Consider the following 18,624-nt stretch of genomic DNA (forward strand, 5'->3'; position numbering starts at 1 on the left):
CTGTTAATAAAACAGACAATTCAGGAGTAAAACCATACTTTTTTGTTTTAGGGGGGGGGGGCAAATGAAGCCAGTGAAATCCACAAGTTCTTTGGAAAGAATGAAGTTACTTAAGGTTACTTCTTTCCATGCGCACATTTTACTCATAATCAACTCTAGTACTTATGAAAAGGCTCATACTAGATTATGTTAAACATGCACAGTCTGTTTTAAGTTTTGTATGACTCATACCATACTTTCAATGGGGAGCACTGTTCAAATTTGACAATTATTAACACTATATTACAAAATAGTTTACAAATACCCCCTAACCAAGCTGGCTCTGTCCGTATTTTGTGCACAGGCGGACATTATTACCAGTATAATTTTTTTGGGTGTCGGAGGGGGGGGGGGCATATTATTATTACTAGGAATTTCTTCTTCTTTTTTTGGACAGAGCTTCTTTTTTTTGACCCCCCCCCCATCCCTGGATCCGCACCTGAACAACTTGTCCAAAGGCAAAATGTTTACTTTTGCACGATGCCATCGCTAGAAAAAAAGAGGAAGTATAATGACGGATTCATGACGTGGCATGACGGGTAGGCCCCGAGAGGAAGCTCCTTGGTTGATTAAATCTGTTAGTGTTTGAGTCTGTCGGCTGAATAAATATAGCTATTTGGGCAAATGAATGAAGTACACTGGTTGTTTAGGTTCAAGGAACCAGCAGGACAAGTGGCTGGGTGGCTTGGTGGCTTCATGTTTTGGCCGAATACAACTTTGACATCAAACAACGACCTGGACGTCAGCACGAGAATGCAGATCATATGTCATGGATGCCATGCCGACAGTGTGAAATGTCAATGGAGAGGACAACAGACAGGACGGGGCAAATCACCAAGATTTGACACCTGACCAAGTTTCATTTACAGTCCTGCCACAGGAACTTGTAGACCAAGTAACAACCAACTATCAGACAAGGAACCAGTCAGTCAAATTGGCCTTAACAAGCCCAACACAAGACCCAACTGGAACCAGAAGTTCCTGCAACACCTGGGAGAAACCTAAACTTCTTAAGTCTGCATCCAGACAAAGCTGACCATCGGGTCCGAGTCTCGTAACCCGTCCCCTCCTCCTGCGCAAACAGTGACAAAGATGCTGGCAATGACAGTGGCACCGAGGATGGAGCATCACGAAACAAAAAGCCAAATAGAGCTGGTGGGCAGAGGTTGAATCGTGGAGCGCAGCACCCACGAGGTATATGATGGCAGCCAGATGGTAGAATTAGGGATCCAGTATGATCAAAGATGGCTGCCCCCACGGACCGCCGACCTGCCCAACATTCAACGCCAAACATTACAAACTGTAAGTGTTGATAATGTGCCAGCTAGTTGTAATTCTACCATGAATGAACACAAGAACAACTTGATGGAATTAATGACACTGTTTGAGATTGTTGGTGCGCCATATATCGGCAACAAGTTTGCACATATTTATAACGGCAATCTGAGACCGAGTCTGTCCTTTTCCTCTACATGTGATGGGAGGATTCAAAAGAACCATCGACAGATCATGTGCACTGTTTGCACTGAAGTCTTTCATATGAAATGTACTGGAATGACTCTTCGTACATACAAGCACTACAAAGCAAATGATGAATTGTACATATGTGGTACATGTGCCCTTCCTCAGCTGAATGATTCCTTTTTTGAGACTCTATATCTGAGTGACCGTCAAGACTGTAATACGTTACTGCCATGTAATTATGATAGCACCATCGACAACGACAAGTGTACCTTCAGCGGTCTACCCATAAAGGGCATCCGAATTGGCAGCTGGAATCTGAACAGAATATCCAATAAATTTGAGCAACTCAAGCTGGCTCTTTGCAAAGATCCGCACCCCCTGGATGTGATTGGTTTATCGGAATCATTTCTTGGACCAAAGACTGATACCACATCATTACATATTGATGGCTATCATCAGCCAGAGAGGCGCGACAGACCCAACAAACATGGAGGCAGTCTATTGGCATATGCCATTAGTTACACCTGCAGGGTGGATCTTAAAACTGATCATGCTGAAATCATGTGGCTCCAGATCGAGCCCTCTAGAGCCAAGAAGTTCCTTGTCGGCTACATCTACAGACCACCAAGTGCCAAGGCTGAGACAGATTGTGTCATCAAGCAAAATTTTGAGATTGCCATCAGTCAAACATGGATGTGCTCATTTTTGGTGACATTAATTTGAGCTTCTTCAAGCAACCTCACCAGCCTACTTGATATAGGCTACACTCAATTGGTCTTGGAAGTAACCTGATATGTATCCGGAACTTGTTTGGACCATATTTATGTCAGCAATCCATCGACAATTCATTCTGTGATGGTCCCCCATGTTGGGTTATCTGATCATTTTCCTGTGGTTGTTACTAAAATGCACAACGGATCATTTTCCAAAATGTCATCTCATCGCAATATTAAGTACAGGAAGACCAAAAACATAAATGTGAATGAATTTAGGTCTGACATGATGAATGCACCATAGCATTTTTTAGATGGAATAGACAATCCCAATGAGCTTCTCCTTCTCTGGAACCATATATATTCCAGCGTTGTCAATAAACATGCCGTGTTAAGATAAACATGTTACGATACTCCAGCAAACACCATGGTGGAATGACATCATCAACTCAGCAATGCGTACAAGAGACAAACTCTTACAACGCTTCAACCAAGTCAAATCTGAAGCATTGTTAACTGCCTATAGAAAGGCCAGAAACAGAGTCAACTATTTAATCAGAGCAGTGAAGCGGGACTTTACACAAAAACTTTTCAAGACAATTTAAATGACCCCAAGGCAATGTGGAACACTATCAAATCAGCTATGAATACAGCCAAATCTGTTTGCCCGAGGCTTAACAAGAGAACCGCTGATTCGTCTACTAAAATTGATGCTGCTGAAATTGCTGCAGATTTTAATCAACACTTTATTAGTGTTGGGGACAAATATCGTCCGGACTGTGACAATATTAATCCGAATTTTGATAAATTGCATGCTTTTAACAACCAGAGGAAACTGAGCAATGATTATTTGGATTTGAGTATTCCTCCTATGAGTGTCAGATTTGTTCTTGATCATTTACAAAAAATGTCCAACTCAAAACCCTATATTTTTGATACCAAGGAACCCAAGTATGCAGTCCTCTTAAAAATTAAATAGGAAACATACCGACTCTTAAATAATCAGAAACAGTTTTGTATAATGCAATTTGGTTTTGATGTCAGCGTATCAGCGAAATAAAATCTAGACATGAAGCCAAACCAGATAGCCTTTATAAGATCGAAGTTTCACTTCTTGTTAACTGTTAGTGATACAAATGACTTTCTCTCTTGTCTTTGTTATGTAGTTTTCAAATATTCGTAACTCGAATTGACTCGAGGTAAACATTTGACTCCATCCGACTCGACTCAAATTATTGTTCTGCTCAGAAGAACATTTGTACCTCCAACTGGTGAGCCAAGGGAATGGTTATAGCCCTGGAAAACCAATCAATGGGGCCAACATGGAGTTAAGAAGAGGACCTTGTCATCCTTCTGCTCCAGTTGATTAAGTACCCGAGGGATAAGAGGAAGACGACAGGAAGGTGTATACAAGTAGCCTGTCCATCTTCATCACCATCGTATTCGTGTGCCATGTGCAGGGGTCAGGAACCCTCAGGCATTAGCCTGGAAATCTGTGACTAGTTCATGAAACAAGTCAGATTGACATGTGGTTAGTTGTCCTTGCTTTGGAGGAGGACCGTCGAAAGCAAGAAGCTATGAGGAAAACCCCAATGGGGTATTTCTCAAGTGAGTGTACACAGTTGTGCAGGCTGCCTGCCCACCTGGTCAAAGGAGTAAACCACAACCGTGTCAAAGTCACATCGAACCAGGATCATATGGCACAACACCGAATATAGAAAGTAACATCGCAGTTTCTCCGAGACTGCCAGCATCTCAAGTATGTTAATGGAACTTGAATGATGCTCACACAAGGCCTCACCAATCCGCCACTAGATGCGAGTGGTGGGCAGTTAACTGGCAGGGTAACATGTCTGCCATGACAGTTAGTGAAGGCTGCAATCTGTGAGAGGCCCACCCTTGTGAGGTTGGCAACGTCGAACCACAGGAGGTGCTGCACAAGTCAGGTCATGGCCTGCACTGAATGCAGTGAGGACTGGGTCGATACAAGCAAATAGGTGAATGCCACCAATCTTTGTTTCCACAGTGCAGTCATATCGCCTTTACTATCTCAGCAGAGGCCAGGAGTGAGGCGGAAAAAAGGCTGGAGGAAGCCACCATGAAATTGCAGCGAGAATCTTTGTTTGAAAACCGCGAAATTCTCAGTGCTCTGGCCTGAAAATGAGTTGCAGTTTGTGTACCCTTCAGGCCAGGGCTCGATCCCCATGCTGATGTGTTAGACAGTCGACTAAATCTCATGAACATCTTCCCAAGGGAAATACAAGACGGGCGCAACACTGTGCTGGCCCGATGGCATAGATGTCAGCCTCAAAGTCTCTCTGACGAGCTCCTACGAGACAGATGGGTGGAGGTCGTCATGAGTCAGGTAGGTCACTTATGGAAGTCATCAAAACAACTGAAGCCGAATCGAAATCGTTGTTACCAGTGAAGGCCTTATCCTATGTGGCATGGCGTACAGAAAATGTTGCTAGCACGGCCACACAAATCATCTGGGCAAACTTCAAGAGGTATGCAGTTGAGAAAACAAACAACTGTTTGTTCTTCACCTGCGCTGGCCTGATCATGGGGTTGATGGCTATCTGAGATTGACCATCTGAGTACATGTAGTCGACATCGACCAATATGGATGTAAACATCGATATCCACCGCAAAAGAAAAGATCTTTGTCCGTTAAAAACTTAAAAGGTGGGACTCGAATCTTTGGCGGATGCCCTTTGACGGGAGAAACAGTTCATCAAGCATGTTACCCCGGCGGGCCAAGATTGCTAGGGTCTGCACTCGTGTAAAATTATAGAGTACTGAGTGCAGACCATGAAATTGACAGTGAAAATAGCGGTCACTACGTCCGCTAAGACTGTCGAGTCAAGATTAAAACATTAAACCTAATGTACTTCATGAGGATAAAGAGGAAGGCTGAATGCGTATCGCCGAGCCCACTTTAATTCTACTGCAAAGTGTATTCAAGCTTCTGCGAGTATTATTTACGAAGAGCCGCTTAAAAAATGGGTTCCCTCTACTGCTGGTAGCTTGCGCTTAGCTGCATTGAAGAGGGAAGATGTGACAAAAAAATACGGAAAACGGTAATGATCACATTATTGCTTGAAGAGCAGCAGGCAGTTTGAATACAGGCACAATCTTTCGAATGTGGTCCACAACATGCCTGAACTATGGAAGTATCACAACCCCCAGTCGCTTCATTGTGAAGAGCAGCTGCCATCTAATGAACCATCCTTATGCAAGAGTCGAATAGACCCCGTAAACGAGAACCGTAAAACATATCTGGAGGGACGAGTTGCACACGGCCACAGTCAGTTGTTGAACAACTCCCTCGGAGACAATGGACAGTGTACATACACAAGTAATGCACACATGTACAATGTACATGTACATGAAAAATGTAGCGATCTCAGTACAGCAAGAAACACCGCCGCACGGCTAAGCACTGCGCGGCATGTCCCATTGTCCTTGAGTCACCCAACCGTGATTAATGTAGAGGGCTACAGAGTTCACGGCTCGCAACTGAACTCAGACGGACGTTTCATTAACGTGCCCGCCAGGCAATACATGTACCTGTGTAAATGTATATGACCGATAATGAAGCCGAGAACAATTGCAAGGCTTGTAATGAGTGGGCCGAAAAACCGAGTTTTCATCCCGGTAGCGTATGCCGCGGTGGGATCGGTGCAATAAACTCGCCCGGATTAGAAAAAATAATGAAGCCGTTCCCGCCTGAGAAATGGACACCATTTTGTCCGTTGTCGATGTGTTTCACACTTGATCCAACGGAGGTATGGGGAACACCTTGTCATTGTTAGATGTGGAGCCCGTCGTGCGCTTGATTTGAAAATTTTGTGATCGGACGGAGGTGGCTCATCGGCGGAGGGTAATTTAAGTACCCGTGTAATGTCCCTCTGCAGCAAATGGAGTTCCGTTTCCGCGATGGACAGCCGTTGTAACCGGTCTGATTCTTCGTCATCATCAGATGAATCAGCCGAATGCGAAGGCCAAAATGACCCCGGTGACTGAGAGCCGTCTGGAGGGGCTAGTTGTACAGAACCACGCGGTGGTGGCTGGGCAACACCCTCGGAGATAATAGACATACATTGTACATAATATTATGCAGATGGGTGAAGACTAAACACAAGCGGGGATCCTGGCGTACGGCTAACTGTGTGCGGTAGGTCCCGTTGTCTCTGGACCACGCGACCGTGGCCCACGGCTGGCGAATGTGAAATTCCGTTCGCCGTAGGCCGGGCTTCCGGTATAGCGCACAACCATGTGTGGTATACATGAACATGTACATGTATGAACATGTGTTTTTTCATTTTTGTACATGTACATGTACCTCGTTGTGCTTGGGCCACGCAATCATGACCAATGAATGACGACTATGAAGCATTCACTGCAGATAAGGACTGATGATACAATTCAAAGATTAATTTGCTGGATTCAACTCAAGCAATTTAAGGAGATAATCCAGGGTAAATCGAAGCCAATTAGTGCAATGAATCATGTGTGCAAAAGACCATTCATAAAAGTCAGCAAAATGACGACTTACAGCAGATATCGGCATTCGCGTAAGTCGTCACAAATTCTCGGGTCCCGAGAGTGCCAACTTGGAGAGTTTACTGTATTCTGAGGCACTTTTGTCAGTGTTTTAAATAAATGTCTAATAAATAATTTAACCCTTTAAAAAGTTGCCTGTCCTTTCATCTTTGCCGTAGCCCAATAGTTTTTTGACTCACCAGCCGGGCTACTTAAGGAATAGTGTGACTAGCCTGCTGCTGTTTTGACTAGCATTTGGCTAGCGGGCTACCGCTAATTTTGAACCCGGCCTTAAGAATAGCACTTTAAATAACTGAAAAGGCTACCCTGTTGAAATAAAACTAGTATATATGCAACAAGTCTATTTAAAACGTCGGTGAAGGGCAAAAACCTAATTTGAAGCCTATTTGAGATGCAACAAGCCTATTTGAGAAATGGCCGACACAATGGAGGGCGCTATTTGGTTTGGGTAAATACAAAAGATTTTACCCAAATCAAACAGCGCCCTCCTATTGTTTCTGCCATACCTAATGCTGTTTTTGATCTTACCTAAGCAGCTTGGATTAAGAGTGACAGCTCTCTTGGCTCCTTTGTTGACCACCGACAGAACCCGTGGTACTGTGTCAATCAGAGAAGTTAGTGCACTGTGTCCAAAGTTGGCCGGCTGTAGTTGTACTCCATGCAATTTGTGATATTTAGCAACCAACTCCTGAAATGTCATGCTCAAACGATTGTCTGCAATCAGGACATTGCGGGCTTGACGTGCAAACTGATGGGCAGGAGTTAGTTCTATGTAGCATTCATCCAACCATTCATTCTGAACCTAGGGTAAAATAAAACCAGTCAAGTTATGCAAACAATAATGAACACATAAACTTTTAAAATTACAATTGAGGAAATCCTATTTTATAACACACCTTTTGCTTATTCTCTATCCTAGTTGGCTAAAATATGGCAACGTGTCGTGTGACCATGGGGTACTGATCACAACCTTAGTAATTATCCCGTTCCGGAACAAAGGGCACACAAAAGTAGCCTGATTGAGGAGAGGCAACTGAATGAGGAGATTCACATTCACTTTCCCTTTCTTGTGGAACTTGTTTTTTTGTTTTTCAATCCTTTTGTAAGACCTTTCATAGTTTTAGCCAGCTGGCTCGAAAATTCAAGTATTTTAAATATTGCTGGGGCTCACTGGTGATGCCCCTGTTTCCGCCAATTTCTTTTAACGTGCAGTTACATGTGTACAGTCGACTCTCGTTATTACAAGGTTCTCCCGACTTATTTAATTTCGTTGTATTATAAGGAAGCTCGTCTTATGCAGAAAGTCATTTTCCAGCCATTTGGAAGTGGAAGACAGAGGGCGTAGTTCGGCTATTAAATGCAAAATCATCGGAATTGAGAAGGATAAAATTAAATTAAAATTTTACTGGCAAGTGCGGGAGACTTATTTTAGCATGGCATAGATGACATCCTAGAGGTATTGATTACAAAGGGACAAACAACCAAGGTGTGGGTTCATTATATTTTCCTTTTTATAAATTTTCTCGGGGTAGGGGATAGGTACGTTCGGAAGGGTTTTGACCTCTTAAATAGTAGGAGGGTTAAAGAAAGAAAACATTCTAACCAACCAAACCACTATAGCTACATGTATGCTTAAACCACCACTTTAGCTACATGTATGCTTAAAATAAGTGAGTCATACACGAACCAATACAGCCTGTGAGTGGTCATACAGACCATTTACTGCTCTTGCACCATTGAGTCCATAGTCCGTGGCACAATAACCAACTTTCAATTACAAAGAACATGAGTCTTGCAATTGAAGTCCAACCTATATGATGATCAAATACAATATCCAAAACTGAGAGGAATGTATTGGGTTTCTTTTCAAGGGCAAGTTTTGTTGAGATCCAGTTCTTTGATGTCTGTGAATCCTGATTACATAATACCGTTACCACTCTAGGAGTAAGCTACTGTCTTACCATGAGAACATAGTGAAGCATTTTCATGAGTGTGACCAGTCTGCTATGTCCATACTCAATGGGAATCAATTCTTGGCCCCAAACACTATGGTAAGCTACGCTAACATCCTTGATAGCTAGACGTCCATCATCAGATTCCAGTAGTACCACTAATATCTGCTGTGTCAACTGGCTTAAGTGCATATTCTCTACCAGATGCAGATGGTGTTTAGAACCATCACTTACAATCTGCAAATTAAAAGTTGAACAAAGTAACAAACCCAAAATTCACCTGTTTTAGACTGACATTCTAGAGTGGCACCTGACCAATGCTCAATGACTCAAGTTAACCCGAATAGAATTTGGTTTCAGAAAGCAAACGGTATGCATCAATATTTGCTGGTCCCAGAGGGCCAGCCTAGTGTCCATTTTGTACCTGACTGACTCACTGACTGTCACTTGTGACTTAGATTTATATAAGTCTTAGCTTGGCTCAAAAGTTTTGTCTCAGATGACTAGTTGGGTGAACCGTGTATACACATGTAAGTTTGTATAAAATGAATGTCATAGGGTGGACCATGGATATGAGTTGCTGGTTTTATACCAACTGACTGACTGACTGTCACTTGTGCTTAGACTGGTTGTAGGCTGGTGCAGAGGGCTGGGCAGTACTTTCATAAAGTATTACCTTGTAATGCCAATCTACGGTCAAATCAGGCCAATTGTGTAGCAAAGATGCACGAAAAAGCTACACGTGAATATCAATTATGAATCAATTGAATAGAATTGTGTGCTCATGAACCAGCTTTCCTAAGCTGGCCTTGTCTTGTTTATTAAATGAAGGGATGTCTAAAATCAAAATGCTCTATTCTGAACGACTGCAACAGTGTTTGTTTTCTTGGGAACTTTTCATGTACTTGATGCAAACGTTGGTAATCATTTTTGGAATGCCAATCTTTACTGGTATTTTTCAGATTTACAACATATGACATAAAACTTCATGCACGAACTTCAGCATATGTGAATTAATCAAGTTGACAGCGCTGCTTTGACTGTCATTTACCCTTTATGAGACCACTCTACCCACTAAGTATATTCCATATTATACACATATTGAGTGGCTCAGCGTGGAATGGGAGGAATATTATCGCAATGTAAAATCTGGACTTTTCCCCTTCACGAGGCAAAGCCGAGTGAACTGGAAAAGTCCAGATTTTACCGAGCAACAATATTCCTCCCATTTCACAATTTCAAGCCACTCAATATTTGTTTTATATAGATCCTTGTCATTTGACATTTTATTTCAATACAAAATTGGTGGAAAATGTATTTCCCTCTTCCAAACCACCCCTTCACAAAAATGTTTGAACCCAACGCTGTAGCGCTGGCTCTTTGGAACAATACGCGCTACGCGCTACGCACAACGCTGAACGCGCACACCAGCATGCATTTGCACACAAATACCACGTCATGGAACAAGAATGATCCTAACTGTTCAATATTATTTCCCATTCCCCATGGGCGAATGGGACTTTTTGAACCCCGGCGTGAATGGGAGCAATAACGAATGTCACGTGATGTGAGTTCCACCAATCAAATGACAAGGATCTGTATGTCGGTTATATAAATCTGAACTTTTCCGTGCATTCACAAAATAAAACAAGATGATTCTTCCATATCATCCTATTATACATTTTAAGGGACACGCATAAAAGTGCAACATGGAGTCACCATAACATTAATTGCTAATGACAAAGTCAGGAGTGTTGGCATATCTGCCAGATATGTGTTTCCTTAACAGCAGATTATATCATAATCAGCCTACCTCAACTACATGTGGAAATCTAGCCATCAACTCTTGCATATTCTTGGTATGATAGTCCTTCATGTAGATTGGATACATGTAACATCTTGTATACATCTCATTAAATGTATCTAAGTTAATGAGATGTAGGCGATTCCTCTGTAACATTTCTGAAGTATGACGAGCTATGAGTGCCAGCTGTTCCTCAGTAGTCAAAATGACCACACGCTCATCTCCTTGTTCTTCAACCTGGTCATTGGAAAAATAAAAGTTACTGTGCAAATTCTGGTATCCGAAATGCATATACGGGCAGTTGAACACTGATAAGAAGAGCACTGTTAACACAACCTACTGCTTACAACAAGAAAAATGTTAGGCCCACAGTCTTTCTTTTTTTCCCCCTTTGTTTTCCATTATTAATAATACAAGGTACCTGTTATAACAAGGTAATATGTAAAGTCCCAAGGACCTTGTTATAAAGGCATTCGACTGTACAGGCCTACATGTATATCATGAATTAACTGATAAATTTATTTTATTAACAAATAAATTTGTTATATCTTGTGCTTGGATACTGTAATTTCATTGGTCTAGAACAGCCTCGTGTCAAGATAATAAAAATAACAGCGTTGCTGTTGAAACCCCTCAGCCAAAGTTTGTCGAAAAGGGCAAACTGACATTCCAAACTCAAATATCATGTCCAACTGAAATTATCATGCAGAAACCATTAACTCACCACAGTGACCTTGACCTTTGGACCCCAAAACCAATCCCAACTTGCCTGTACCCAAGGGCAACCCCCTACCTAAGTTAGACACCAAAATCTCATTTCCAACTCAAGTTATCATCCAGAAACCATTTACCTTTAACGCACCACGGTGACCTTGAACTTTGACCCCAAAACCAATCCCAACTTGCCTACTCCCAAGGGCAACCCCCTACCAAAGTTAGACACCAAAATCTCATTCTAACTCAAGTTATCATCCCGAAACCAATTACCTTTAACTCACCAAAGTGACCTTGACATTTTGACCTCAAAACCAATCCCGACTTGCCTTCTCCCAAGGGCAACCCCCTACCAAAGTTAGACACCAAAATCTCATTTCTAACTCAAGTTATCATCCTGAAACCATTTACCTTTAACTCACCACAGTGACCTTGACCTTTAACCTTTTGACCCCGAAACCAATCCAACTTGGCTTCTCCCAAGGGCAACCCCTACCAAAGTTTGACATCAAAATCTCATTTCTAACTCAAGTTATCATCCGGAAACCGTTTACCTTTAACTCACCACGGTGACCGTGACCTTTGACCTTTTGACCTCAAAACCAATCCCAACTTGCCTACTCCCAAGGGCAACCCCCTACCAAAGTTACAATCCCAAACAACATTTCTAACTGAAGTTATCATCCGGAAACTCCGGTCGGTCTAGCCAGACGGAATTGTGGGGTGATAGCATTGTGTTCCCATTATCCCTTTTTCTAAAGATTCTCTTCTGGGGTGATGTTTTTCTATTGTGAAAATAGTGGGGTGATGTTTCCTGAAAGGAACATCACCCCACAAGGGGGGTATGGTCAGAACGGACGGACAGACGGACGCCGTAGGCGATGACAATACCCCTCGAGCCTCTCAGCTGAGTAGTAAAAATGCTTGTCACACACTGATATCCATTTTTATGTAGAGAGCAGAGATATTGCACAGCGTTCATTGCGCGCACACAGCCGCACACGCGTGTGGAACCTGCCAGCACTAGATTCACACAATGAGAACTGCAACGTCAACCGCTCAGTCTAATGTCCGGCAGGTCGTCAAAGCCCTCAGTAATCAAAGGTTACATCTCACTGATTTAATTAGTTTCTCACACAGTAATTTACAACCATTTATCTGTTTGATTTATTGGCACGATATAACAAAACAATTGTTGACTGCTGTGATGTGGGATATGTCGTTTTTAACCCCCTCAGGGACACCTCTTAATTAATAAATAAAATTTGTCCTGGTCCTTTGCTGGAAGTAAAAGTTTAGGCATGTGCTCAAGCAGCAAATACTGGCAAATGTTTTTGGGGTACCAGCAGTGCACCACTGATCACACCTTTCTATGACCACACAATGCATGGTAGATCATAAGCTAGAACAGGCTAGATACCTGATGCCAAAATGCACTCATCAGCCCAACGTTGCAAGGTTTTGCCATGCACATTGCATGTTTTAAAGCATTTTGACAAAGGATAGCTAATTTTCAATGAAAAACAAACACAAACTAGAGGTCTATGTCTGTTCGATGAACAGATGATAAGGCCTTTTTGCATTTTGATATTTTTCTTTATGTTTATGGTTTTTTTTGCATTTCTGTGAATTCATGTAAATGATCAGTTCCATGTACGAAAATAGTTCCATAAAAATTTGACCACTTATTCTTAATCTGTTGCATTTTCTATAAACTAATAGTGACGTCACACAATTAGTGACAATTTTGTGCCCATGATCATGACCTACTGAACATGTTAAAAGTATTTTGATTTTAGCATTTTTGGGGCTAGATGTAGAGAAGAATGTTAAAAAATGCCAATAATATTTAACATTTTAATAAATCCATACACAATTGTATTTCATCATAGTGTCACATCAATTTTTACCTAGAACACATTCCTATCAATGTACATACTAACTTTCAACCCGACCAGACTTGTAGTTCTCTAGATAAAGGACTTTAAAATATCACCTTTACAATGACAATACGTGAAGTTTGCAGAATTGGTAGAAGAGAATGTCAAATGTTTGTAAGTAGACCACAATTTAAAAAGTTTCAACATTTATTAAAGAAATCAGATTATGACATCATTGTGACATCAATTTAAAATGTGCATGTTTGTACCATTATGTACCTAAGTACCCACCAAGTTTCATGGCGATTGAATTTACCCTTATGTGTTTAAAAAAACCAAACATGTTTTTTATGACATCATCACGACGTCACACATTTGTCACATTTTGTGCATATCTACGACCTAACAAACCTATTACAGAAAGAATCGTGACTTTAGCATGTTGTGTTTATGCGATAAGGCAATAATCTTCAAAACTTCAAAAATCTATATAAAATCGCATGATGATGTCATCATAATTCTGTTTGATTTGTATGAAGACTAGCAGGATCATTTCTTAATTGCACACTTCAATGCCAATTCCAACCAGCTCCAGACAAACTTATTCCCCCCCCCCCCTCTGTTCACTTCCATTTAGTATTTCTTTTGCATATTCTTTCTTTAAACCTTATTGCCATGACTCACAAATAGAACATGCTTAATTAGCTGTTTCGGCAAGTCCACCGAAACAGCTCTTGTTAGACCTGGGTCCTTATTCACAAAGCACCCGCAACAATTTGCGGGTGCGCAACTTCCCCGTAACCCTCACCTAAGCACTTGCGGGTTATTCACGAAACCCTCTTAAATCTGCGTGTGCCCGTAAACCACCCGTAAATTTGCGGGACATCTAGACGTCCCGCAACCATACGGCAAGTTGTGTGGATCATCTCGAGCATCACAATGGTGGCACTCTTGGCAGTATTTTTGATCTACGAACTGAATCGACGTGCTCTTTGGTGCCGTTACGTTTTCCTTGACTGGTTGAACCAATTACAGGATGAGTCAAAGGAAAGTGACCGAATTTGAAAAAATGTGTTTAAATATTTGGCTCGTTCCATGTTCATGGGCGTCAATCGGTGGGGGACAGCAGGGCGGGAGGGGGAGGGGGTTGTCCCCCACCACACACATACACTTTTCAAAGTTGATTCAATGACTCACACCCCCCCCCCCAAAAAAAAGATGTTTAAAAAGATAATACTTTGCTCAAAAAAGTGATTTCACCCTAAATTGGCCGGCTTATTTTGTTGCATCTCTCAACGGGGGGAGAGGGGAGGGGGGAGGATTCCCCTAAGATCTCGGCCATCGACTGACGAAAACTATGAAACTCTGTACTTGCATATAGAACAACTTATTATAAACATACCCAAGAAATTCCATGACTATAGGTCAAAGGGTTTTGGAATTATGGCTAATTAATTATTCATATGCATGAATGGTAATTCTTTTTTGTGTACACCACATGGTGTTTGGTTGTCCACGAGGGGACTACTTACCTGTTGGACCTATAAATGCATATTTCCTTAACTATGTAAATTAACCGCTAAAGTAAAGATTTGCTATAGCGTGCCACAGCGCCCTCCTGCGCCAGCGCCCACAATAGTCAGAGCCCCCGCCATTATCGTCCTCTTTCTTTAGCGCGAGTGAATCACACCAAAGGAGGAGCCCACTGTGGGGAAAGGCGGGCGGGACGGTCCAACAGGTAAGTAGTCCCCTCGTGGACAACCAAACACCATAGTTTGGGGGTTGTCCACTTCGTCTCCTACTTACCTGTTGGACCTATAAATGCATAGATTGGCACCGAAATTGGTGGTGGGAGTGGGCTGCAATTGAGTCAAAGAAGGACACACAAATAAGGAATCCCCTCATGGACTACACAAAAGCACATTATAAACTACCATGAGCCTTACTCACCCTACTGTTGAGTTGTTGGTACAACAGCCTGGGTTGAGACCTCTTTGGAGGGTTGTCTTGGGGCAGCTGATGGCATGGTGACTGACATCGTCACCCGCCCAGTCTGCCCTTCTGTTAAGAGGACATCTCTCAGGTAACATGACGAAAAGGTCGTTGCTGTTTTCCAGCATGCTGCCTGCATTACATCTTCCACAGGAACACCCCGCAATAGTGCCCATGATGTTGTGACCGCCCTTGTATCATGAGCATGAATTGTCCGACGGGATTCGTTCAGAGGACTGTCTGGCATTTGGGATCGGATAGCTGTAACTATCCATCAAGAAATTGTGTCACGGGATGCTGAGCGGTGGGGAGGAGTTGAAGTTATGAACAGTTGAGACTCCCCACCGCGGATGGGTTTTGTGCGAGCTATGTACCATTTTAGAGCTCTAACTGGGCACCGTTTCTTATCTTCGGGGACCGAAGATAATGATTTCAATTCAGGAACAAAGATGTCCGGAGGCTGGAAGTTAGGAGACTTCGAGGGATGAGACATACTCCGTGCGGCTCCCATCTTATGTGTCCCTTGTCCACGGTCAATGCATGGAGCTCGCTCCGTCTCCTAGCTGTTGCAGCAGCGATGAGGAAAGCTACCTTGACTGACAGATCCAACAAGGGTACCGTCGCAAGAGGTTCATAGGGCGGGTTTGCTAGAGTACGTAGGACCTCTCCTAAATCTCATGCTGGGATAAGTTTACGTTGAGGAGGACGCTTCGTAAACATGCCTTTGAGCAGTTGACCTAGTGCCAGGTTGTTTGATACAGAGGAGCCATCTTGAAAACCTTGATGCACTGCAGCAATGGCCGACTTGTAATTTTTTATTGTGGCCAATGTTAGCCCTGTATTAAACAGGTGGAGGAGGAAGTCCCCAACCATGGTTACAGATGCAGAGAGGGGATCCACGTCCCTCCCGTCGCACCACTTAAAAAAATGTCGGAGTCAGCTATCATATGTCTTCCTTGTAGACGATCTCCGGCCACAGGCTGCCAAGGCGGCAGCTTCCTCAGAAAGGCCTGCTGTTCGCATGGAATGCTGGACAATAGCCAACAAGTCAGACGTAGTGACTCCGGATCCGGGTGGTTCAACTTGGGCCGGGGCTGTTTCAGTATATCTTGTTTCTGCGGGAGGATGATGGGCTGATGAACCAGCAACCTGATCATCGTTTGGAACCAGGTTTGGCGAGGCCAAAATGGAGCTATGAGCATCACCTTGCAGGGTTCCTTCCGTATCTTGTGCAGTACCCTCGAGAGAATTGAGATCGGTGGGCATGCATATGCGTACATGCCTGTCCAGTCGATTGTTAAGGCATTGACTGCCCAGGCTTTTGGATCCACGACTCGAGTGCAGTATACCGGCAATTGGTTGTTCAGTGGTGACGCGAATAGATCTATGTTGGGACGATCCATTAGATTGAACAGTGTTTGGACAACTTTTGGGTGTAGTTGCCATTCTGTTGGAAGGATCTTTCCTCTGGACAGCGCGTCTGCAGTGACATTCAACTCGCCTGGTATGTGACATGCCACAAGAGTTACGTTGAGATCTATGCACCAAAGGAGTAGCTTCCAAGTCGGGAAGCACAACTGGGGGGAACGTGTTCCTCCTTGGCGATTTATGTAGGCCACTACAGTTGAGTTGTCGGATTGCACCATTACAACCTTCTGTTTGACTAGGCTGATGAGCTGAGATAAGGCTCTGCGAACTGCAAGGAGTTCCAGAACATTGATGTGGAAAACCAGTTCGTCTGGTGTCCAAAGACCTGACACTTGCTGTGACTGCAGATGCGCACCCCATCCCATGTTGGATGCATCTGTCGTAAGAGTCATCGTGGGAAGTGGAGGAGGAAAAGGCAAACCTTGACTCAGGTTGCTCCAAATTGTCCACCAATGAATGTGGGGGATGATTGGCTTCAGTATTGGTATGCTCCTTGACGAAGGATGTTGACTGGGTCGAAAATGAGCCAAAAGATGTATTTGAATTGGCCGCATCCTCGGCGACACCATGGGACTCGATCGACCAGACTGGCCATTAGGCCCAGCAGTTGTAGCCAGGCCACCGCTGGTGCTGATCGAGCCGTCAGGAACAGGTTGGCGCACTCCTGGACATTGTGTACTCGTTCGCTCGAAGGGTAAGCGATCCCTGTTACCAGGTCGATTTCTGCCCCTAGAAAAGACGGTGTCTGGGTGGGGACCAGATGAGATTTTTCCAAGTTTATCAGAAACCCTAACCTTGTCGTCAAGTCGACGGTTACTTCTAAGGACTGTCGAACTTCCTCTGTGGACCTGCCTACGATTACCAATCGTCCAGGCAGAGGAATATCATTATATTCGCTCTTTAAAGTATTGTCGCCAGGGTCTTTGTTACTCTGGTGAAGACCCTTGGTGATGTTGACAGACCGAACGGAAGAGTGAGGAACTTGAAAATTGTATTTTTGTATTGAAAACGAAGGTATTTTCTGTGTTCCTTGCAAATGGGTACGTGAAGATAAGCATCCTGCAGATCTATTGATGCGGCCCAGGATGGTGTTGGGAGAGAATTTAAGACGGTGCGCAGGGTCTCCATTCGGAACCGCCGTGGACGAATAAACCTGTTCAACGGCTTTAGGTTCAGAATAGGACGCCACTCGCCTTGCTTCTTCTTGGGTGTAAGGAAGAATGTTGACATGAAACCTGATGTTTCTACTGGGCTTTGAACCGGTTGAATTGCTTGTTTTGATAGCAGGGTTTCTATTTCTTTCTCCAATGCCCTCCGCTGTTCTCTGTCTGATGGAACAGGGGTGGGACGTGAGAACATTACCGATGGAGGAGTGCTTGTAAACTCTAGGCAGTATCCCTGTGTGACTGTCTGAAGCACCCACCCATCGGTGCAAAAGTGGGCCCAAGTCTCCCCGAATTGCCTTAAGCGGCCCCCCACGGGCCCAATCTGGGGGGCCACGGGTGGAGAACCAGCGTCACCGACGCCATCCCCGACCCGCTCGAGAAGATTCTGGCGGGAGGGAAACCGCGTGCCACGACCTCTTGAGGTTGGCCAGCCAAAACTCCTTCCGGAAGTTGCCTGCGATGTTGTTGCGGTTGTTGCTGGTGTTGATCGAGCCACAGCGGTTGATTGGGTAGACTTGGGTGTCTGAAAGGAGGGCAAAGGTTTTCTAAACCCTTTGGACCTATTCGAAGTAGTCGGGACCTTAGCTGTTGGTTGTGATTCTTACGACGGGCCTGTAAATTAATACGGTCTGTTGCTTCTAGACGTTTGGCCTCGGCCTCCATCATCGTCTGGAACTGATCCGCAAACAAATCCTTGCTCCATAAAGGAAGGGCCTCCATGCGTTTTCTTGCCCCTTCTGAAGGAAAGAAGATCGTTTCTAGAACATTGCAATATGGAACGTCTGGAGACCGTGGCAAGTACAGAGACCCTAGCAAATTGGTCTAGGATGATGCGTAATCCATCCTCCAGACATTGAAAGGCATTGACAGCCATTGCAGGAGAAACACTGGAAACGGAATCACATG

General features: G+C 43.7%; 1 protein-coding gene across 1 annotated transcript in view; it reads right to left on the reverse strand.

Moving 5' to 3' along the window:
• Positions 1 to 18,624, reverse strand: part of LOC119719142 (meiosis regulator and mRNA stability factor 1-like) — an 85,229-nt gene that overhangs the window by 16,226 nt on the left and 50,379 nt on the right. Inside the window, exons 8-10 of the mRNA XM_038188465.1 lie at positions 10,548 to 10,775; positions 8,744 to 8,971; positions 7,311 to 7,584 (exon numbers count right to left, since the gene is read on the reverse strand). Of these exons, the coding sequence (XP_038044393.1) occupies positions 7,311 to 7,584; positions 8,744 to 8,971; positions 10,548 to 10,775 (730 nt within the window). The remainder of the gene's footprint in view (positions 1 to 7,310; positions 7,585 to 8,743; positions 8,972 to 10,547; positions 10,776 to 18,624) is intronic.

The sequence above is a fragment of the Patiria miniata genome, unplaced genomic scaffold, assembly GCF_015706575.1.
Source record: "Patiria miniata isolate m_02_andy unplaced genomic scaffold, ASM1570657v1 HiC_scaffold_8, whole genome shotgun sequence".
NCBI lineage: Eukaryota > Metazoa > Echinodermata > Asteroidea > Valvatida > Asterinidae > Patiria > Patiria miniata.